Source organism: Labrus bergylta, chromosome 6, assembly GCF_963930695.1.
Source record: "Labrus bergylta chromosome 6, fLabBer1.1, whole genome shotgun sequence".
Lineage (NCBI taxonomy): Eukaryota > Metazoa > Chordata > Actinopteri > Labriformes > Labridae > Labrus > Labrus bergylta.
The window spans coordinates 10,921,578-10,946,273 of record NC_089200.1 but is presented as its reverse complement, the minus strand read 5'-3'; the positions used below and the strand labels follow the sequence as shown (position 1 = coordinate 10,946,273).

At 38.6% G+C, this 24,696-nt stretch overlaps 1 protein-coding gene across 3 annotated transcripts; it reads right to left on the bottom strand.

Annotated features, from left to right (window-relative positions):
* Positions 1 to 815: 815 nt before the first annotated feature.
* Positions 816 to 21,900, bottom strand: acsbg2 (acyl-CoA synthetase bubblegum family member 2). 3 transcript variants are annotated; one of them, XM_020656181.3, is made up of 15 exons: positions 21,771 to 21,900; positions 13,092 to 13,227; positions 12,609 to 12,727; positions 11,168 to 11,439; positions 9,737 to 9,825; positions 7,970 to 8,090; positions 7,536 to 7,616; positions 7,294 to 7,443; positions 6,732 to 6,908; positions 5,862 to 6,043; positions 5,210 to 5,452; positions 4,890 to 5,107; positions 4,585 to 4,724; positions 3,235 to 3,481; positions 816 to 2,404 (listed from the first exon to the last, which is right to left on the bottom strand). In XM_020656181.3, exons 2-15 carry the CDS (start codon positions 13,202 to 13,204, stop codon positions 2,286 to 2,288), a joined length of 2,271 nt encoding a protein of 756 aa, XP_020511837.2. In that variant the 5' UTR covers positions 13,205 to 13,227; positions 21,771 to 21,900; the 3' UTR covers positions 816 to 2,285. The 3 variants fall into 3 exon arrangements, with proteins under 3 accessions (XP_020511837.2, XP_020511843.2, XP_020511829.2); XM_020656187.3 differs by lacking the exon at positions 21,771 to 21,900 and adding an exon at positions 19,382 to 19,457; XM_020656173.3 differs by lacking the exon at positions 21,771 to 21,900 and adding an exon at positions 17,288 to 17,458.
* Between the last annotated feature and the right edge of the window lie 2,796 nt (positions 21,901 to 24,696).

The following is a 24,696-nucleotide window of genomic DNA, read 5'->3' as shown; positions in this document are numbered from 1 at the left end:
CTGATCTTCACAATGAAGTCTTAAATTAAAAAAATCTTTTAGATAATGAATAATAAAGCCTTTGCTCATGAATGTATGTCCTGTTGGTATCTGTCATGAAGCAGCAGAAAACAAATACGACAAATGAAACGGTTTTATTTAAGAAAGATTTTAGATTGCGAAGATAAAACAGCGGACTATACTTCAAACTAAGGGATTGTATTTAGCAGAGTTGTCAACTTTGGTGTGTGCCTGAACGTGAAAAGATGACAGAGGGCGCTGGACAACTGAACGCCTTTTCTTTACATTTATTTGACTGAAATCTTGTTTAATTTACAGAAAGTTGTAAACCAGAGGTGTCTCTGGTTATCTTCACATTGGAACAAACCTGCGGGACACAGTTTACCATCTGCTTTTATGCTGATCACGCATCAAGACAAAGTCTATCTGGCAATTATGTCCCCCCCTCCAAGCATGTGAAGTGATGAAACAATATAGAAGTCCACTCAGCGCTGCCCTCTGCTGTCTCACTCTACCTCACTACAATCAGACACCCATACACAAAGAGGTATATAAGCACATATACATTTTGCATACTATCCTCAGTGCTGGGATTTGGTCTTAACAATAGTCAGTCACTATTTTTAACAATTTCCTTAATAGATATAAACTCTGACCAAGTCTCCGCTAAAGTCGTTTTTGACTGGTCAGATTGTAGTGATTTAACATTGTGATATTTCCACTTTTACAAGAGGGATGAGGACTTACATTGGCTCTAAATTAAATGGGAAATCCTCGAAATAGAAACAGAAGAAAAGCAGAGTTCACACGTCAGATCAAGTAAACAATTTTTATTCCATAACTGTTAAACACAAATATTCACAGGCCAGCTTCGTGCATATTTCCATTTTTCAACCCTGATATTGTTCACAACAAATGACTGCTGTTACGGGTCAGGTGAGTCCAGTTCTCTGTCAGAGGTCTTGTGAGTGTTTAAGTTTTGCAAATGTATTTAATGGGGTGGATGGACAATCAGGGGTTTGTAAAGCAGATTGAAGATGGCAGGAAACTCCCTCGACCCTGACACTCCCTGAATCACCATCATTTCCTCAGCAACATGTTTAAATATCAGTTTGATTTGCCCTGGACTTCAGTGAACAATAAGCACTTTATCATCATTTTAGCATACCAGATTGCTACAAGTCCCTACGATATGTTTTATATATATATATATATACACACACACACACACAAATACTTCATACAAGGTCAGCTTTTCAGATTACAGAGAGTTATGGAACATCAAAGATGGACAGACAAATAAAAAAACTCAATGCAGTTGATATATTTACTATGCACCTACATTTAATCTAATTTATGTACATTTCCTGTTCTAGTTCCTCTTTCCCCTCGATGTTTGAGTGCAATAAATGGTTTGAATGATTTTTTTGGCGGGGAATAAATGGCAGAAACCTTCAGAATACATTTAAATACAGACAAGTGAAAGGTGAAGATGTAGGCTAAACATATTTACAAAATGACACAAAAGACAGCAGGCCTACACACAGAGGGACTGTTCATTACAACAGGACCAGGCGGGTGTGCAGGATGCAGTGAGTCAGCATACAGATCAGACGCACTTCACAATGACAAAAGGCAAAGTATGGCTTCAATTACGTCTTCTTTTTTTACAGCCATGAAAATGAGATTGGGATGCTTATTTATCAGACACTTCAACGCACCTCTCTGCAACTTTTTTAACATTGATACAAAAAAAAAAGCTCATTTTAATTCTAAGATGAGCTAACATCCCCATGTACATGGACTGTAAAAGGTAAACATTGGATGTGATGGCTGATTTTCTTATGAAGCCTTCATTAGAAATGTTTCATTTGAAGCTCAAAAACTTTGGCAAACTGAAAATAAATTAAGAAAAACATGTTCGAAAAACACAAATTACTCCGCTAAAATATCCTACAACCTTTTTGGATTCGGTCTCTTATCAAGTAATTCAGTGCAATAAACAACTTTCCTTACATACAGCTCGTGTTACTTCATCTATCCGATATCACTGTTAATCCAAATAAATAGTTGGCAGTTAAGCTCATTGATAGTCTTCAAGATGCCTTCATACGTTAGCTTTCCTTTTTAAAGAACACCCGCAATTGTAAACCAAGACAGAACAAGCAAAACTTAAGGCAACCGAAACCTTCTTTACCAAAGAAAAAGCTGCAGCAGGGAGAGAGGAGGAGGGATAAAGGAGGTGGTGTGTGTCTGTTCTCCCTGCAGCTGGAGGAGCAGCACATCTATTTAGGAGGCAGCGGGTTGTCGGGGGTGGTTGGCGTCGCCAGCTCCTTGTAGAAGTTCTCGATCTGCTCCTTGTACATCTTTACGACCACCGGCCGCTTCAGCTTCATGGTGGGGCCTGTGGAACAATAATTACAACTTTAAAAAAATGTCTAAACAGGTTTATAGAAAATCATACTGACGTGGTGGATGCCCTGTGCACAGCACTCTGTCCTTATATCTGGGGGCAGGTGATGGCAGGAAAACACACACAAGAAGGCTGACTGACCTTTTTTTTTTTTTTTTTTTTTACTTCATTACATTCTCAAACAAGTAGGGTTAGGATTAGTTACTTGTTTGAGAATGTAATGAAGTAGTTCAGCCTTACTGTGTGTGTCAGGTTTATAGGAAAGTTTATGAAGAAGGTGAACTCATTTTGGTCGTGGATTATAATACCATGACTAACAGTAAATACAGGGACCAATAGGATCAGTGAGCTGCAGGATGAATCTGAGGGGTCAGAAAATAATAATTGGGGAATAAAATAAGAAATTCAAATTCTACTTAACCAAATTTGGCACATTTATAATTTTTCAAATTGATTGTGACAAGTTATAGCTTTAAGGCTGGAAGTAACAATAACTTGTATTGTAGTTTTTTTTTATCTGTTAAAGTCATCAAACACCGTTCATTATTTCTAAACTTAATAAAAAAGGATCTATGAGACTGCACGTACTGATCTGAGAGAGGTGACAGGTTTAAGATATGATTGCCAATATGTCTTTGCAAACGTACTCTGATGTCTTTTTTTCAACAAATGACACATCATCATCAGAAGCTGAAATAAGTGAAAGTTTAGTGCTTTAACTTACAGACTGACGGCACCATTGAATCAAAATAGCTCTTGATTCACCTTCTGTCAATAAAACTGTCATTCTACTTTCTGCTAAATCACAACCCTGCACTCACCCAGCTCTCCTCCTGAAACGGAGAAATCCCGATCCAGAATGATCCACTTCTGGATGCGCTGAGCGTTAGATGTTGCATTCTCGTTGACTCGGTTGATTCCCTCCTGGATGGCCGTGTGGATCGCTCGGTCTCGTCCCCCTGCGATCTCGGAGACGCGTGTTGCGTTGCTGCCGAGCCTCTTGCAGATTTCCACAGCTTCTGGTGTGAGCCCATCCTCGGGATCACCAGAATCTGCGTTTACCTCGCACTGGACAGGAAATACAAACGTTTATTTAAATGTTCTGGTCTTTGTTGCTCATGGAATCAATAGTGCAATTTGTTTTTCACAATCACATCTTCTTGCAGTTTACCTTAAAGGCCACTAGATGGCAGCACTTGAGAAGAAATGTTTGTAAAGAATCTGCTGCTTGTCTTTTCACTGCGATCAGTTCAGACAGATACTGTTTATTGTTTCTCTTTGAGATTAGATCAAAAGGTGTGAAGATAATACGTTTGCAAGATTAAGAGAAGGACCTGTTTTGAAATAAACATCAAGATACAGCACTAACAAGATACAGTTTCTATCTCAATCTGATACCTTTCACTTTGTTAAACATGATGTGTTATCTGCCCACGTGGTTTCCCTGCTCACTACTTGCACTATAAAGACTGCAACTAAAGACAGTTTTCATCAGAATCCATTATGTTCTTTATTTAGCTTTTGGTTTAGTTTAAAAATAATTAGAAAGCAGTTTAAAGAAGTGAATCAGTGTTTTAAAATCCAAAGATTTGCCTTGTTTAGTCTCTAATCAGAATATGTTCTATGTCACAAAGGAGTAAAGAAACCAGAAAATATGAAGCTGTTATCAGATAACTTTAATGTCTAATTAAAAAATACTCAAACTAACAAATCAATAATTAATTGAGCAGTTTACAACCTAAATAATAAATCATTACAGTGACACCACGTCTGGTAGAGAAACGTGAGAAACAAAATCATGCATACGTCATTTACCACACAACCTTTTCTTTATTCAGAAATGTGGTCACCTTTTTCAGACATAAAAGAGAAAGTGAGAAATGTAACCTTTGAGTAAAACATTGCATCACTCATTTTGGTGTTGGAGAAGATATAAACGGATGTATAAGGCCGTTTCTGAATCTATCTCTGCAAACGAGTGAAAGTGCAGCTCATGCATGAGCACCCAGCTGCAAAACGAACAAGATTTACAAAACAGAAGACTTTTAATCTGCTGAAAGGAATCTGTTTACATCTGTCTTTGTGCTTTCACACTGTTCTTGTTTTGAATCTTTTTACAAATTTCAAACATCTGGCCCCCAGGTCCAAAATTCAGTTTCTTTCAGACTTACCTTAATGGTGAGCAGCATAGACAAAAACTTCCTCTTGTCTCCAATCAGCATGGCGTTACTAATCAGCGGCAAAGCCTCCTTCACCGCATCCTCGGTAGGAACAGGAGGGATGTTCTCTCCTCCTGCTGTGATGATGAGTTCTGAGAAATTAAACAAAGGAACACAAATGGGGTCAGTGACGGGGCATGTTGGAACAAAGATGTTCTCGCTCTCTTCTGTAGAGACTGAAACAAAGTTTTACTCGTGGAGCCAGTACAATTGTACCCGAGTGATATCTTTCTCTGAAATAAAAACACAATAACCACCTTTAATTCTTCCAGTGATGAAGAGGAATCCGTTCTCGTCGTGTTTACCCAGATCCCCGGAGTGCAGCCAGCCATCTGCGTCCAAAGCCTCCTCCGTCTTGTCGGGCATGTTGAGGTAACCCATGAAGACGTGACGGCCCCAGAAACAAATCTCCCCGTTTCCCTCCTCGTCCGGGTTGTGTAACTTTGTCTTGCATCCTGGCATCTCTTTACCACAACTGCAGGACAAAACAACCACCGAGCACACATCTGGCATCAGCTCTGAGATGTAAGAGTTGTGAGGAAATTCAGAGTCAAACCACAGTCAAAGAGAAAGGTACCTGGTGAGCTTGAAGGCCTCAGGGATGGAGATGGTGTGTGGTCCGGTGCTCTCACTCATGCCGTACAGCTCGTACAAAGGAATATCCAGGCTGAGGAAGAACTCCAGAGTGTCTTTGGTGATGGGAGCCGCTCCTGTGTAGCACTTGCTGCAGCGATCCAGGCCCAGAGCCTTGCGCACCTTCTTAAAAACAAGTTTTTTGGCGATTTGATAACTCAGCGGGGCGCGACCAGCTGCTCCGCTTCTATGGAGAGAAAAAAAAAATAAAAAATACAAGTGTCAGTGTGTTTCAAGATGCTGGCCACTTGGCCCTTGGAAATGTCAGTCTGTTGGTTCAAGCTTAAATCTGTCAGGTTCTACTGGATGATGGGCTATGACATTTTATTCAAACAAATGCTGTCCTTTGAAAATAAATGCTGATGTCTTTGGTTAGTTGTGGCTGAGATTTCTGGCCAAGTGAAATATTCCAAGATCTTCTGCATCTATTGTTATACAATGTTATCCCTTCACTCTTATGAAACACCATGGTCATGTTAAAGTATCAAATCTTCTATATTAGAATATTAAAGAGTACGAGCTCAAATTCCTGCAATACTTCCATGTTTTGCGCTGTGTCTTTTAGTGAAGCATGCTAACATGATGATTGTACGTACTGGTTCATCTTTGTCAGGTTAGTCTGCAGACCGACATCTTTGGCCCAGGCAGCAACCTTCCTGCGCACGGTTGAGGACTTGGCTCCGACAGACTTCATCTTCTCCTGCATCTTCTCCCAGACACGTGGGACGCCCATGAAGGCCGTGGGACGCACATCTTTCATAGTACTGACAAGAGAGCCCTGTTATGAGAAAGCACAACTTTAAACACAAATATCACATGCGGTTTACTGTCCACATGAGGTCATGGGGAAAAAAAACATAGAATGAAAAAGAAGCTTCTTGAAACGTCTACTCTGAGGAGATCCTTTCACTAGAATGCGTTCTAATCTGCTTCCCTGAATACATGACGTGTTTCACATGTGTTGATCCACATGCATGGGTGATGACGATGAGCTCAGTAAACCAGGCCTAATTTTACACTGCAGAATTTTTTTTTTTACAATTCCCATGAAAGGACAAATTATGAAAAATGCACATGATAACTTTAAGTTTAAAGGCTTAAAGATGAGATTAAATGACAGGCTTATTTATTAAAATCCGCAATTTATTCATGGGTTTTATGTATAACGGACCCTCCATCTTGACCTTTAAGAAAAAAAAACTGGCTTTTCTTTAAAAGCAAAGCTAAGTAGAAAGTCAGAGCAAGACCAATCTTTATTGATCCTGTTCTTTGCCTCTGCATGAATACGGCTACACAAATGATAGTTTTCAATAACATGTTATCAGAACGGCACTTTTAAATGTTGCATTTACTTCCTGTTTCTCTCATGAAAACAAGATTCAGTATAAAAATATTTATGTCTGCAGTGAATAACAGGCCATGTATTGTTTTTTGTATTTTTGTCACACAGTACTGATGTTTCTCACCTTCAGGGCGTCTGGCTGAGCGAAGTGCGTCGACCCTCCGACCTTCATGGTGACCCAGACGTCGACCATCTGAGCGGCGATGTGACTGAGCGGCAGGTAGCTGACCACTGTCTCCTGAGCCTTAGTGGCGTCTGTCAGGCGCACGTGACTGCTTGTGGCGAGCGCGGTCCATGTTACCTGAGTTCACGGAGGGATGTGGGTTAATCGTTTTATGTACGGGTGGTCACACAGAGACATGTTTTTACGAGTGACACACAAACAAGGGTGAGTTTGTTTAACAAGCGTGTTTTATGCCTCCAACAGTGAACTTTGATAAGCAGAAAGTACGTGTAGGAAACAACAAACTGTGATTGCTTAAGGCAGTTGGCTTTGGGCAAAGTTATGAGTTCATTTGTTTGAGACCAGTTCAACAATAGAAGACATTTGGCTGATTCATGCTTTCAGTATGCAAGAACCTGCCAACAATTCATGCACAAAGCAGGAGTGTGTTTGTGCTGTCAAACACGTGACATCACACGGCTCTCAGTGATCAAAAAGAGAAAACTTGGTTCATGTAACTTACATTATCATGGCTGAGCATGACTCCTTTGGGCTGGCCTGTGGTCCCTGAGGTGTAGATGAGCGTGCAGCATTGGTTTGGTTTCTGGCTGGAGATGATCGCGTCGAGCGGTGCGTCGGGCTCATCGCGCCCGAGCTCCATGAACTCTGCCCACTGTCACACAAAACACCAACGACTGGATGAATGATTCTTGATCTTTACAAACACTAGTTTCAAACTTCTAATGATTGGATTTGTGTGCTCACCGAGTACAGATTTGGTCTCTTCTCTTTGAGTACATCTTTGTACTGAATGATGGCTTTCAAGTGTGGCAGCTTGTCTTCAACCTTTGAACAAACAAAACAGACTTAATGAGAACAGAGCGGCTGGTCTTCGTACACAACAGAAAATAAACATTTATAATAACTTCATGACATGGCCACACCCAAACATCTGTGCCACTTTCTGTTGAGATGGAATTTCTGTGTAGGTGGAAAATGTGTCAGGCGATAATTTTTAGGGCCTGCTTTACTCACATGATTTATGGATACTTTAAGAATGTAAAATAGACTGTATCATAACATCTCTTATTACAGAAGACAGATTTACGATATGTGGTACATGAATGTTATTTGAATGTACACCATGTCTTTGTTATCAACAGTATTTAAAAGCAGTTTATCAGTAGTTGTGCTCTCACCTGGAGGATCTTCTGAAGCTGCTTGTGGTTCTCCACCACAATGATATTGGCCTTGCAGTTGTCAGCTACATACTGGCACGCTTCAGGAGAGTTGGTGGTGTAGATGCCAACAGCAAACCCACTGCAAAGGACACAAGGAAGAGTCTTACAAATTCAGATGAGGTTCTGTCCTGGTGTTTTTTTTAATACATTTGTATAAAAGACAGAGAATCCTGATGTTCAGAAATATCTCTGCCCTTTGCCGTACTTCGATCAGCCTGCCTGTATCTGTGCCAGACTTTTTTTTAAACTGACAGATCCATTGTTGGACAGTTAATACTGTTATCTTTAGCCTGGCTCTGCAGAATGCTTACAGAAGATTACACACTGCACAAAACTAACTTGTGTTCTTTGTTCTCTGGAACTATAGGAAACTTACATTCACTGCAAATGTAAGATTTTTTTTTTCCTCCTACACGACCTGCAGTGAACTTGATTCCACTTAATAAACTGAACCTCTGATTTGACTGATCAGGACCAGTTTGACGAGTCGACGTGGTTTCTGTAAATTGTTATTGTCATGCGTCGTGAGAGTCCACATTCAGAGCCTGTGTGAACACTTTTCTGTGTCAGCACACAAGAGAACAATCACACACTGTACTTCTTTATTCTGCACTCTTGAGATCAGTCTCCCTAGGATTGCAGTAAATCAAGGATGTTAACGTAATCGCAGCCCTTCGACAGACAGCGTGAAAATGTCACACAGCAGATGATTGGTGACGTAAGCGGATCAGCTTTGAGCTTCATTAAAATTGGTTTGGTTTGCTCAGAATGACTACAGGCTTTGACTTTTATTCATTTATATCCAGCTTTAGTTTCCACGCATGCTCTGCAGAGGAGAAGCAGCGTGATAACTCTTACATAATCTGCACACAATTCAATTTAAGTTAGAACACGTATTTAAAGGCTTAACTAAGGTGTATAATGATACATAACCATCAGTGGTGTAGTGGTGCCTGAAGAAGTGTGTATATTATTAATTTTTCCCAAAAGTGTTTTTTTAAGGGGCCGGTCCAGCAGAGGATAATCTGTCTCTGTTATAAACACTCACATGTAAGACAACTCTTATAAATTAAATTCACTTACAACGAGGGCCTTTTGTATTTACACGTAGACACTCGGCTTCAACTTGACTTCAGGGAGTAGGGAATGTAATGAAATTAACAAAAACCACAAAAGAAGAGCAGGTTTTATCATTTTAACTGGCAAACAGACTACAGGCTGAGACCACTACATAGCCCCTTTACCATCCTAGGGAAAACAAATTGCAGTGTACTACTGATTATTGTGAAACAGAGGGGATTTAGAAGTGGGTATACCCTATGGAGACTGATAAATGTGTATACCTGCGTATACCCTGGCCTGCACTACACCACTGAGAAACGTAACGTGCCAGAAAAATGATAGACAGGCACTTCATTTGAAGTAAGTCCTGCACTAAAGTGAAAGTAAAGCAGTGTCTTAGTAGAAGTACATTGCTGCAGTTTATTAGCCTCCTGTTCAGCATTACTCTGTCATCATCTATCATTCAAGATGCTTTTACTGAGACTGCGTGCTGAACTGGATGACACCCAATTTTGTTTTCAGGCAAATTCACATTTCACACGTTGGATTAACTCGGGTACAGAAGACATAAAGACTGACTTGTCTGACAAGTGAGGGAACACTGACGGGGTTACTAGCAGTCACACAAACTCACAAATGATGAAGATGAAGGTTTAAACTCACCCTGCTAAAATAGCTCCAATGTCAGAGATGAACCATTCAGCCGAGTTGAAGCCCAGGATGCCGACGCCATGATATCTCTGCAAACCCAGCTGGAGAAAGATGAAAATAAGAAGCTGTTAGATTATCCTTAATAGAGACATCATCAGGGTATTCCATTTCAGGAGTCAATTTGACTGTAAATCATTTTGCATGGATTATAGGGATAGATTTTCCTCTAGAACAGTCTGCAGCTTTAAACTTTCAAATCTATTGCAAAGGGTTTTGTTACTCATTGGTTTAGGTATTTCATTAAGTAAAGCTAAGAATGGTTTGAAGACATAATCTGCTGTAAATGAAGGGTTAGCATCATCATTGCATACACGCCCTAAATTAAGTCTGAAATAAAGTTTGATTTCAAGCCTAAAACATTTGGAGATCATATCTAACAGATCTGATCCTCGCAGAGTAATCAGCGCTCATGGCTGCTTGGAGCCTGTTGCCGGAGAAGCAGTTTCTATGGAAGCAGGTAAAAAGCTAAACAGACAAAGAAGGAGGTGTATGAGTTTTGTCATCTGAAGCTCCATGTCAGATTGAAAATCCTGCTGCAACAAGTTCTCTTTAGTTTGTATGTTAAAGTACAGCGACACGTGTTGGAATGTTTTCTTGTGTGTACATAAATGTGCTCACATTGTTCCTGTGGAATAGTCATGACATGAAATATAATGTGCTCTGTCCTCTAGTACCAACAGCCGGCGGCCAACTAAAGCTGCCTCTCTCATTGTTTGAAGCTCGATTCCCTCTGAGAGTGTTCTGCTCGTCTGGACCTCTTACCATAAACCAAAATAACAGAGCTTAAAACTCATTTAGAAAAAAAGAACTGATTGTTTAAAACTAAAAAAAAATCTCAATTACACATTTAGAAACTGAGGGACCATTCAGGATTATGTAAAATGAAAGTGCTGCTCTATTCATATAGAAGAATTTGTGTAACTTTTGTACATTTGGAAGTGAGAGTAACCTGAGGAAGTTCCCTACTTGCACAACTGCAACCTCTAAAATTTTCCAGAAATGAGAAGATTCTCGGTTTGGTCTCCTCAAAATAAGCAAAAATAAAACTTCTCTATTAAGTAAGGTTTATTTCCACATTGAATTAATCACATGAGATTCATATTTATCACCAATCATTTGTGTGCTAGGGTTTCTTCTAACAACTACTTAAAAAAAATACATTTATATTTTTGACATATAGTGATAAAATAAAAATAAAAAACAACTGCCATTCAGAAAAGTGTCCTCTGACATTCCAGGACTGGAGATGAAAATCTATAACGCTTAAAGCTTGAGGTTTTGAACTGCAAGATCACGATATAAAAACAGGGAGAATAAGAGGACATGGCTTGGATCCATTCATATAAAACTTCTGTTTATACCAAAGAAAAATAAAACATCTACCTTAAGGAAGCTCTTGGCGGCGGTGCGGCAGGTCTGGTAGTAGTCTTTGTAGTTCAGAGTCTTCTGCTGCTCGCCCTCTTTCCAGCTCAGGGCTGTAAAGTCGCCAAAGCGCTCTACTGCAGAGGTGAACATCTGGTGGATGGTCAAAGGGGTCTCAGCAGCCAAACCCGAATCCCCCATCCTCAGTTTCACCTCTGCATCACCCTGTGACGTCCACAGACTGGGCTCTCCTGCTGATGGCACTGACAGGGAGTTTGGCCGCTCGGCTTTCACTGGAAGACAAGAAAACACAATGAGCTGTTGGCTAGATGGTTTTTTCTTTAAAACCTTAAAAGTCAAGGTTTTAACATTTGGTCATCCCAATGCTTTACAGTAAAATAAACACCCTGAATATCCATCGCAAACAGCCATCACAGTTTACATAACGACTTCCTCATTTTGAACTTCCACACTGGTCACACATGTATGCGAAAGTGCTTCCTGTACAGTCAGAGGTTAGCATCAACATCAGAGCACTAACAGTTAGTTAAACCTTTAAAGTTGGGACTTAAAGGAGTGCAGACGGCCTAGCGGTGAGGTCGCATCCCACATCGGAGGCTGAAGTCCTCCAAGCCGGCGGCCCAAGTTCAAGCACAGCCTGTGGCTACTCTCCAGCATCAAATAAAGGCAAAAAGCCCAAAAATAAATCTTAAAGAACATGATGATTTAAAAATCTACCAAGTCATCGTTTCATCGTTGAATCATTTTACTTTTGGACCTATCTCTATCCATGTTCCCACATTAAGATGTCTCAGTAATCACTTAGTAACAACAAAATGAACATACACAGTAAAGCAGATGGCCTATGCTACACCAATTAAACCGTAATAAAGAGTAGACTTGAATTAAAGTGTTGATCAGAACAGGGAAGAGAAACAACTCAAACATAATAAAAGAGTGTCATTGACTAAAGGCAGAGGGCAAAAAGAGAGAGGGCAGGACGGACAGATTTCCTGTTCCACTATTATAAAGTTACCCGAAAGTCTATTCAGACTTTGAGTCACTTTACTTCTTAGAACTTACATCAGCCTTTTTGTCAAAATAAAACTGAAACTAAACTTAATATAATATCATGGAATACATTTTACTTTTACTGTTTTTCCTTCAGTGACTGAGACAGGAAGGAATTTCAAAGCGGAGGCTGAAGACAGGAAAAGTAAAGTGGAGTTTATTTCTGCCAAAGAATGTGGGCACTTCTGTTTGGCTCACTTCCTCAGGAAGATGAAAAAAAAACACATCTACTGATGCTGACAACAGCGACTCGAGTAAACACAGGCAAAGCCCCGTTGTGTCTGTATATCGATTATCATAATCTTCATCTGGCTACAAAACATTTAAGACTTTTCTGAGAGAAGCAGAGGAGTCGAGGTATTCAAATCCGTGTCTTTTGTCCTTCCCTCACCTGTTTTTGTGTTCAAGGTCTGTTCAGCGAGGACCTCTGTTGTCATGGTGCTGCTGTTGACATCATGTGCACCAATCTCCTCTTCCCTTTCCCCTGCGGACTCCTCCTCTGAAGACTCACTAAAGGAACAGCAAAGGGACAAAGCATGGCAAATAAGAGAGTGAATTCCCAAAGTAACCGCCCTCTGTTTCATCCTTTATGGAAAATGTGGCTCGGACACACATCAGCATCATCATCCTTCTTTAAGTAAATATTAACCAGAGTAGATTTTGTTAACACTCACTTTTGTAGTTTCAGAATTAAGTTTTTTTTTTTTTAGAACATTGAATAAAACAATTCTACATACGAAAACCGTGCAAATGACTTTCCTTACGTGACCTATGTTGGTCATTTTGTGACTCTTGTGGTGTGTACTCTGGGACTAAGGTTGGAGAATCAAAGCTCAGGAGACGCTGTGTCTTGGTTACGTTTGCATGAACTTACTTCGCTGTATCCAGAATGCCGTCATCGAGGGAGGCTGCGCAGCTCCCGGCACCACAGGACGACTCCAGGAAGCCGCCTGCTCTTTGGGTCTCCATCACCACGGCTTCAGACATGGCGCTGGGCTCACACACGGTCACTGAACGAGAGTATGAAATGTGGAAAGATATAACAATTAAGAACGATAAAAAAGATGTTCATTCATACTGTACATTTACAAAAGCATATCCCGATACTGTTTCAGGTGCATCTGGAAAAAAGGCAGCTGGACGTTCAACCTTCCAAAAAAATATCAAAAACCTGTCTGTCCTCTATTTAAATAAGCTTTTACATTTATTTTCATAATTGAGTACAGGTCTGTGAGTAAATATTGAAACATGTCTGTTTTATAATTAATATGTTTATTCATATATGTCTTTATAATAATACAGGTCATAGTCATAGGAAGATTGTATTTGATCACATGCTGTTGGCAAATATTTAACACATATTCTTTAGGATTTATCTTTTGATAAGGGTTAAACACAGATTTATTCTTGATGATTTCAGGATGTGGATTCCTTTCATTTGATACACTTTTTTTTTACATTTAGAAATTATTTTGGAGCAGGATTTAGTCCTTCGAGAAGACAACTTAGGACAAAAAAGGATTGCTTCTGTGGCCTAATTGCGAGACAGTAACACCTGAGTGTGACAGGCGGCTGCTTCTAGTACTCACTAGACTCACACCTGTGTGTTGTCAGCATCAGGTCAAGTCCCTTCTTCAAGCAGTTGTGGTTGGGTTTACATTTACTTTCATGATGCCTGTTATTTAGACATTTCATGAAGACATACCGGTAAGTGTCTTTAAATATTGGTAGTGTGTAAGTGGCCGTAAAAGAAACAACTGCATGTAATGTCCATACACACAAATCTGTAAGGACATTCTTTAAAGGACAACCACTACATATAGTTAGATGTCCCTTTGGATCCCTCTTTTATTGCTGCCTTTATGAGCTGATGAACAAACACTGCCTTTGTCTATACAATGACTGTTCTGTTGACAGAACATTGAGGAACATATAAAGGCGAGCTGTCCAAGTGGAAAGTCCTGCTACAGATAACAGTCTCTTATTGCAGTGCTGCTTGGTCAACAAAAAACCTTATATATATATATATAAAAAAATATATATATATGTTTCCATTGCTTCACACCTTAAACTTTTAGAAAAGACAGGTACTGTAGGAAAAACTCATTGTGATCATCAAACACAAAAGTGTAACCGGACAGTCAAACATAACATAGCATTATGGTTGGCAATCAGCCAGTTTTGTTTACTGGCTCCATTTCCAAAGAATCTGAGGTACAATCCTAAACTGCCTCTGCCATTACCTCATCATAGGAAGCACAACAGACCCTCCTAAACAATAAAGCATCCCAACTCATCCACGGTCAAAAGGCACACTTCCATGACGCTCCCTCTCATTCAAGCCCCCCCATCTTTTTTTGTAAATCCCAGGTCTGAGCTGCTGCTGGGCTGTTTATTCAAGAGGGCTGAAAACACATACCAGCAGCTTCGTCTGCTTATTGTGGCAGCAGCCTGTCATTACCCGCCTCTCTGGCACAAATGGGCGAGGGGATAAGAGGAAAGAAACAGGCTCCAGAGAGGTCAGAGAGCAGGAGTGAAACTATTTTTCCATCACGGCTGTAGAGTTTGACGCGTAACTGCAAAACCACACCTTCTGATATTTATTAACAAACACAGAAAACAGTTGACTAAACTGTGTAAAACTGTTAAAAAGCAGAAATGACAGTGCCACCCGTTCCTGAAAACTGTCCTCAGAAGAATTAGAAGCCTTCACCACCAAGTGTCATCATCCCTGTTGTCAAAAAAAATTAATCAATTCTACTTTAAGCCATGAGGTGAGCATCTGACTGAGCCAGAAGTGACTTCTGTTAACGCGCCTGAAGGGGGGTCTGAAGGTTTCACAGCAGAGGAGAGAGATGTCTTCGGGTGATCTCACACGGACACATGCAAAGCTGCCATTTTCATTCACCTCTTCGTTCAAATGCAGCTGTACATTCCTCAGAGACACAGCTGTGAGAGGGTGTGGGTTTCAAACTGAATTACACAGAGCTCATTTGAGGGTAGAGGAGGAGAGATATGGAAGGAACTGGGGGTCTGGTTTTAGGCAGGGATATTGTTTCTTTAGGTCATTGATAGGGTCCTCAAGTGTGGAAGTCAAGGGTTATGACTAAAACCGTAAACATCAGACTGGAGAAGTACCCCTTAACTTAAGCTGTTTCTTGCAAGCCCACTTTCTTAAGCCCCTTTCTTCTTTTCATATCACCATGGTCTGATGATCTATTATCACGAGTCCATCACATTAAGACTGATGATGCCTGCCTCGGATAACCCTCTTGTGCAGGCACTGCGGACTGCCATACAATGTCATCATTCGTCAACAAGGGTTACCAAGGTACTTGCCAAAAAAACAATATGTTCTGCCTATACTATCACTTTCAGTTTTGTCTGAAGCTCATGTACTCTAAACCTGAAGGTTCCTAAAAATAACCCACGGGATGTTCACGGGACTTCCATCAACTTGAGCTACTCAGCAACCGAAAGCAAAACCGAAGTATCCTTGAGAAATAAGACAGCATGATAACAGGCTGAGAATCTACGTTCCAAACATTAACGACAGTGACCGAAATTATGAGCTAAGAACTGGTATCAAACACCAAACATAGAAACTGCTCCAGTCAATGAAACCTGATTCATGAACTGGATTATTATCAGTTTGGTTTGGATAGCAGCCAATCAAAGCTAGTATTTATTGATTGGTTCTCTGCAACAGCAGCTGCAACCAACACAGTCTGTCCATACATTAAGTCAATGGTGGTGTATTTAATCAAGTTGCCAGACAAAATGACATCGAAACACTCCTTTTGAAAAACAAAATTGAAACGAAACCAAAAAAAAGAACAACATCATCCTGTGGATTGGTTCATTGTTTTGTCTGAGATCATAATAAAAAAGTCTGACCTTGTTGTTGTCTTAAAACGTCTTCGGTTTAATTTACGGTTCTAACCCAGAGACATTTAATTCTCAGTTACAGAACACTCAGAAAAGAAGCTTGAACACACCATGTCGCATGTCCTTCGCCTTTACTCTCTTGTTTAGGTCAGAATTTCTTGACATGACTGGAGAGCAGGATGAATTTTGGGATGGTTTTATCAGTATGCAAAATGACATCAAAACTGTGACTGCGTCTATGTGATGAGGAGAGGATTATGAATGTAGAGCAGAGTCGTGCAACAGCTGTTCATTTCAGAAAGGGAACTGCAACAGCTAGAAGGAAAAGAGAGAAACCTTTTTTTTTTTTATTTTATCAATGATTTATGTAGAAAACATGTCTGTCATAACACCATCCTCTGACAAAGCACCGATACTAATAACAAAAACGAGGGACGCTCCCCAACATTAGACCACAATGCCTTCAAAACTTCAGTTGGGTTAATCCCCTGCCAAACACAGCAGACAAAACCCCACCCCTCCCTTCACTTCTGTCTCGATTCTCATGTATTGTCCCATCCTGTCCAAGACAACAGCTCTCTCCACTTCACTGCCTAAACCTAAAATGTGAGATTGCATGTTTTTCAATCAATACATCCCCCCTGAGTGATCCTCCTCCTGAGCAAGCTGCTGCCTCTGAGCAGTGAAGCAGGTTTACGACTGGGCGTGATCCTCAGCATCCTCTCTGCACACCTCTCATGTCAAAGCTGGACATTTTTGGTCCAGTGTCAAATATTTTAAGCCTGAGTCGATATTTAAATGACAGTGAGACAAGGCTTTAAAAGCATTCTTCAATTCACACAGATCTACTGTTTGGGTTACACCCTTTTTGCAAGCACACATTGCCCTCACGTTGTGTAGAGGGAGATGAAGGCATTGATTTCATCTCTGTTAAAATGTAAAGATTTTACACAGTGACTCACTGCTGTACTCAAATCAGGCTTAACAAATAGCTGCAATGAATTTCAACTAAGGTGAATATCTGGGAATGAGACAAATTGCACCCGGACTATGGTATAAAACTTAATACATATAAAAACCCATCTTCTCACCAGCCGGTTTCTTACCAAGCCTGATCGCTGGAAGGTTAAAAGTAAAATATCTGATGTGATATAAAATAAAAATGTACATTGAGGTACTTACATTGCATTACTGGAATCTGATTCTTCTCCCAGTTTGTATTGAATGGTTCCCTCCTGTGTCGTCCCTCTCTCTAAATGCTTTGGCTTCAGTTTACCACTTCACACACAAACACACACAAATACGCCGGCCGTGCTCTGTTTCTACTACTTGAGCAAGCATATAATTCATTTTCAAACACTAGCCGGCTTGGTAGGTCCCGCCCCCCTGAAAACCCCACCCAGACAAACCAGCCAGCTTCCTGCAGACACACACTTCCCCCCCCCCTCCCTCCCTTCCTCTATCATACAAAGAAACCTGATTGGCTGAAACTGCTCACACCACAAAACCCATTCTCCGTATAAGGCCACGCAAGCCAAATGAATAGAGAGGGGGGGGACGTAGCAGTAAAGACACACACACAATACACAACACACACACAGTCACTATTTGGCAGATGATGCTATGAAACTCAAACCCATCCCCCCACAGAGATACTCCCCTGCACACACGTTGCAGATGCTGGCTGGGTTACTGTCGGACAAACTCAATGCAAAGGTTTCTCAGGCCACAAATGCAGATTTGCAGGTTCTGCTGTATAAGTTTCCACTGACTGAAATATACACAGTTGACAGGCTGCATAGACACCCACATCCTGAGACCTACATCTTAAAAACATAACACATCACTCTTATTGTTATTTCATTTTATTTACTGCCACTGTTAGATTATTTAGCCTTCAAATAATGAATATCAACTCATCTGAAACTAAGAATTGTGTTCATACAATGTCTGCAAAATGGGACAAATGTCCAATAGTTGTGGAAAGAATAGCGAGAGGGGCTAAATTCATTTCTTCTAAAAAATTCCAGAAGGTTATATCAAAGCAGAGTAATTAAAAATTAGTTCATGCAAAAATGTCAAAAAGCCACGCACATCCGAGAAAGTTAAAGTACTGGACAAAAAACATCCAAAGACAGAAAAAGTACCGAGTCGGCAGACCAGAAGCTGCTCACATTATGTGGAATTGAATGGAATATCACATATAACGTTTCGGGCCCTCGCCCTTCATCAGAGGGCTCTTTGATTAAAAATGACACATGTACTATTATATTAAGTTACTTTACAACTTTAAGAATAAAAATGATTAATCAGTAAGTTTATCATAATAAAAAATAATATACTAATTGTTGGTCATTCTTTTATGTCAATTTTCAAGTAAAGCAGTTTAAGGTTTTTAGCTTTTCAAATGTTTCCACTTTTGAATAATTGTGTCGATTTTCTTTCATAGAATAGCTTAAAATCATTTATACCAACTACCACAGCTTCATCACGTCTGTTATGAAACCTTCCTTATGTGACATTTAACAGTCTGGGGCCACTTTTCTACACACAGAGGTTTAGAAACTCTATGAGCGGTTTTCTAATATTACATATCGCCACATAATGTTACTGAGTAATATTTCCGAAACAAGATTTCTGCTTGTTATTGAATGTTTTAACAGTGTGGAATAACTAAGATTAGGATCTGAAAACGTTCTCGACATTTGCAGATATTATTATTAGTTATTAAAGATGCTGAAGTATCCAGTCAAAATAACACAACTGCAGGAATAAATATACAACAAAGTGAGTCACTAAGCGTAGGCTGACAGACTTGAACCTGAAAAGGACTGACTTACTCTGACATTGTTTTGAAAACCTAATTTTAGTCCCTAAAGAAAATCAAAGCCGTCAGCCCAATTACAGCCCGACAAGACGATCAAGTACTTCTAGTTCTTCTCAGCCCTGACCTGACATACTGGGTGCTAAAACAAAGACAGTGGCTCCAGGGAGGAAGCAAGAGTAGACAGAGAAACAAAACTTTAAGAACCACCCATCGTAAAATGTTTGCTGTTGGCAAACACAGTACTTCAGAGACAATAAAAACATGGAAATAGGTCATGAACCCTTAAAAACGTGTCCGCATCTGAGAAGGAAGCATGGTTAGGAAATCCCAGCTAAGAGGATATAATTTCAAGTTTGGCTTAAAGCAAAGGAGAGCAAGTTGCTACTGATACACACACACACAAACAATCATATATATATATATATATATATATATATATATATACTCACAGCACCAGAGGTTAAAAAAGAAGAAGCATCTCACTGGTGGATTTGAGGTAAAGAAACTTCTGTGTTGTTTCCTCTAAACTCCCACCACCAAGGTGCAAAAGGTCGAGTAGAGGAAGCAGAAACAAAACCATGTTTACTTCCTACATGAACCGATTAGAATATATTATAAAGTCGACCTGACTATCCAAACATAAAAACAGACTTTTTTAATCTTTAACCTCACAAGAAAACAACAATGTTTTCACATTCTCTAAACAACGGGAAAAAAATGAGTGTATGCTCACAAGATCAATTAAATCAGATTTTATTTGATGATTACCGTCTTATTTTACACGTGACTTACTTTATAAGATCAGTCTTAAAATATTGCATGCGTGAAGATGCTTACATGACTTCATAAAATGTGTGCCATCACTACTATATAGAAAGATCAGTCTCAGCCAATTGCCACGAGAGACGAAAACACAGAGCCACCACACCACAGAGTCACATGACCAGCTCTACTCATGCGCACACCATGAAATGCTGCAGTACGTGTTTAGTGCTGATGCACCCCTCACTGAGGTTATTGTCGGTCAGTGACATCCTCTCTCTTACCATACTCTGCTGAACCAGTACAAGGAAGAGGAAACAATGAATTCAAGTTATTTGCCTGAGTACATTTCACAGGTATTTTTCCTGCACTCAAGTCATTTTTGTTTACTTTATACTTCTGACCTAATACTTTTCAGAGACAAACATTGTACTCTTTGTATATGTAAACCTTTTAATATAGGCTATTTCCATTGTATAACATTGAAGAAATAATAATATTGTTATATCATTGACAACCTACTGATGATTATTATATCTAAATTTGCACAACTTTAAGCAGATGCAGCATTCAAAAGATGTTCATATTGATACATTGATAATCATGGTGCAATAATACAATTAGATGGCCATTCTGAAAAATAGTCATTTTACCTTTGGTTAATTGCACATATTGTGATGCTCAAATTGTATTTTGTTTGTTTATGTGTAAATGCACGTTTACTTCTACCTAACAGAAATGTTCTGTACTTTGGTATTAGTGAATAGGAACTAGAGCTATACCATCAGACCTGAGATAAAGGGTCCCATGTTTGCATAAGATCGGACTGAAACACTCCTTTGTATAACAGTCAATCCTAAAATTAAATATAAAAGTATATTTGCTTGGTGTTTGAATGTATCTTTGTATCTTGTCTTCAATTTTTATGATGTAAATATGCTGCAAGACAAATTTACCTTTGTCTGACAATAAAGTTCTATCAATCAGTCAATCAATCCATCTAACTACTTTTGTTACAGGAAGATTTGAGTACTGCTTCCACATCCACCTTTTTCAATTTCAACAAATATCCAGCTCCATTGATAAAACACTCGATGTTAAACCATAACTCAATATAATTACATTATATGAAGTAGTCTACTGCGCTAATAAAGAGGGTTTATTTACACTCTCTTCTACAAAGTTAAATCTGTCCCAGTGTTGTGTGAATTAGGACAGCACAAAGAGAGTGTTTCTAGATTTATCTCCTGGAATTAATTTACCCGATTCAAAACAAAAACTTTATAAACCTTTATATTTTACAGGAACAGTGTGTGTATATACATATATATATATATATATATATATATATATTGTATCTTCTGGGTTACACTAGCACAATTTTTCTTTTTTCAACATTAAGTCCGGTAGTTAACTTAAACCATCATGCAACACATTTTATTTTCATGTGCTTTAAGTGTAAACTCATAAAGTGCAGTAATAGGTGTGTGTAAATATATATATATATATATAATAACTTTACACAAATTTAGAGGTATTATATTAAATTATTTATTTATTTAGCATAAAAAATATTCAGGCATTGGCAGGTTAATACTTATGGATAATGGACTAGGCTACTGGCTTAAACCATAGACTGTAAATATTAAGGCTAAAACTTATAGGATCTGCAGTCTGAGCTGACCTTGAGTAAAACAAGGGAATACTTAAATAAAACCATGCAGTTCAGTATTAAAAAACCACTGAGCTCAGACTATTAATGTTAGTTAATAAAAATGCTGGTGAAAGAGGTGCTAAATGGCTATCTAATGGGCGGGATTTCCTGCCACCAGTGTTGCTATTGAATACACCTCGGTAAAAAAACAACTCTTTCAAAGATTACTAAAAAATAAAGCTAAAGATGAAAATAGGGTTTAAACATTTTACAAGCCCTTTTGCCATTAAAATGCAGACTTTTCAACTAGTTTGATAAAGTTAGCTGAAACAGGAGAACCACATGCAAACTCAGTCATGTTAAGCCTGAAGATTGAGTGCTGTTAATTGTGATATAGTGAGCCAAAAGGTGGCTTGACTTACCCAAAATGTTCTTTGTTGTGTTGAGTGAGGTCTGAAAGTGTCAGCGAGTGAACACCTTGTGAGTAGTCTACAGATTACACTGACACCTGTTAGGAACAACCGTCACTTTTACAGCTTTACAATCACCTGAGAAACACGCTGCTTGAGTTACCTGCTGAGAGAAAGAAAGGCCTACTGTAAACACTGCACAGCTCTTTTTTATTTTAAGAAACATACATGAAACATATTTGCTCATTATTTTATGGTAGGCCTGATTCAAAAATGTTCTTATAATATTTTTTTTTTGCAGTGTAGGCCTACTTTTTCCTCATTTTTACTTTCTTATACTTTGTTAGTCTTTATGCAGCAAATTACAAAATCAAATTCCTTGTGAATTCAATTGACAAAAACAAGTTATACTTATATTATACTATACTGGGTGAAAAGAAAATGTAATTACCTCAATGTCATGTATGCTTTTTCTAGGGGGAAATATCCTCAACCAAAAGGTCAGGCACACCAAACCTTTTCATTGCTGCAGACATTTCAGGCAAAGCACAGGTGTACATTATAGGAGGCTGATTAGATGCCAGGCAGCTACAATAGCTCCCAAAGACATTAAACCAAAAATGTACTTAACAGCAGGCTACTCACGAAAGGACATAAGAAAACAATAACTACAAAATGAATTTAATATTTGGTTAAAGAATAAAATATTGATGAACAAAATGTTACATTAACAATAATAATAAAATAAACATATTTTAAATAATTCTAACTAATTTAAAAACTGATAAAGGACACAAAGTTGCACAATTTCATTAAATCCAGTAACCTTCAACAAAATCAGTTCTTCATTGAATCCTCTTGGCTCTAATGTCCATGAATCTAATTGTTTGCCTGAAGCCAGAAATGGCTTTGCCTGAAAAGTCTGCAGCCAATAAAAAAGTGGAAATTTAAGATTTTGGTGTGCTGTCCTGAAATACTTTGCATACATCAGTACCATACACCCATAAATGTGTAACCTGTAACGTACTTTGTATAGCTTTTTAGGATGAACATCTCCAAAGACTGTCATATTTCAAACACTAAGCTATAGATTTCATGCACGTAATATACCTAAGGAAGGTTCTCTATGCACTTCAGTGTACTGTTAGTTGTTGATGATCTTGAATAACTTCAATCTCTGCAAGAAGAACTGGGCTTTCAAACTGTATGTGAAAAAACCCCTCAAATAACCATAGGCTACCATAGTTTAAAAAAAAAAAAAAAAAATTCTCTCTTTATTGCATCTTGAGTACTTAAAATCAGTCATCATTTCCTCTGAATGAAAAAGGTAGTCCATCAATGTTATTTAATCAGAGACGAGTTGGATACGAATTTTGGAAGCAGAGGAGACAGGTATCAAACAGCCTCCTGGCTCTTACTTTACATCACCGGTCAAACTCCACACATGATTGATGGAGTATGTCATAATGAAGCTCAATAACCTCTTTCATCAGACCCATGCCCACCGAATCAACCATTTGTAATGCAGCCTCTCTGTTTAAAGATCTAAGTCTAACGTCTTGTTCTGAAGAACAAGTTGACTGATTGATTATTACGTTTTGTTATATTCTGCGCCAAGCCACATGAGATATTATATAACTATGTCCACAGACTGAGTAGTACTCCTCATATTGAGTAAAGTGAATTTTGTGTTTAAAGGTGGGATGCTGCTTTAATGTCTCAACAATACAGTCAACATGTGAAACAGTGGCTCTTTTATTTATTTGGTGTATCCTAAAAACTTTATTTGCACCTTTTGAATTTCTGTCAACCTCTTTCTCAAACCCAAAATGTATTAAAAAATAAAACATTGGCATGCAGAGACGCATATTCACAGCTTATTTTACAGAAGAGCTTAAAAATTACCATAAAAAAAAGATATGTTCTCATTCAGACACCTGGCCAATATTTGCTCATGATGCAATCATAATTCTCACAAATGTCAAGCCCCTTTTTTTGCTTTTTCAAATCAATAATGCGATACTCGCGATTTTTGCTAGTATCTACAAAACACAAGTTAAGCACCTGACAACTGTTTCTCAAGAAAACCTGATGATAAATTCTGTTCATCTGACCACTGTGAACATCGTGTGTGCAGTACAGACATATGCTGCCACCATGTGCTGAAAATGTGAAACACATGAAGATAAGACAGCACTCTTGAAAAAGAACATCTCTACAGAATGGTTTTATGGTATGATAACATCAGAGATAGATGTCAGTTTTATTTTAAGGATAACATGTATTTAACTTAAGAAATCAAATCTCGACATAATTTAACTTTTAGGTAATTGTGATGCATGCAGTAAAATCTGTCATTCACTAACAAAACAGGGGCAAGTCCAAAAGTTAAACTGTTCACAATGAGTTGTAGCAGCCATTTATAAAACTGGGATACTGTAGTTTATATTTACACATTTTTTTTGCATATATGTTAGATAAACACCCACTTTAAGTCAATAAAGGTTTATACTAATGTAGAATAGAATAGAATCTTTATTATCATTGTATACAAGGACACAACAAAACTTTGTTAGCAGCAATCCTAAACAGCAGTGTTTACAAAAACAACAACAACAAAAATATATTATTGGTGATATCAGAGAAAGAGAAATATGCAAAAAGTGGCCAGGGAAATTGCTGTTCAGTGAATGAATGATAATAATAATAAATAAATAGACAGTTGTGGTGACTGAAAGAATATATACAGTTATTGTTTTGCAGTGACTGATTAGGTAAACAAATATAAATATATAGAGATATAGTGCAAATAAGTGAAGTTATAGTGCAGTGACAGAGTATATACAGTTATTATTGTGCAGTGAATGGATAAGTTAATAAACAGTTTTAGTGCAATGAATGAATAAATAAATAGACAGTTAAAGTTAAAGTGACTGAG

Excerpts from the sequence above, each read along its gene's own strand:
- acsbg2 (XM_020656173.3), bottom strand. Across the intron at positions 6,044-6,731 it reads CTCAGCCAGACGCCCTGAAG|GGCTCTCTTGTCAGTACTAT; the intron begins GTGAGAAACATC and ends TTCTCATAACAG. Across the intron at positions 5,108-5,209 it reads GAGGCCTTCAAGCTCACCAG|TTGTGGTAAAGAGATGCCAG; the intron begins GTACCTTTCTCT and ends TTTGTCCTGCAG.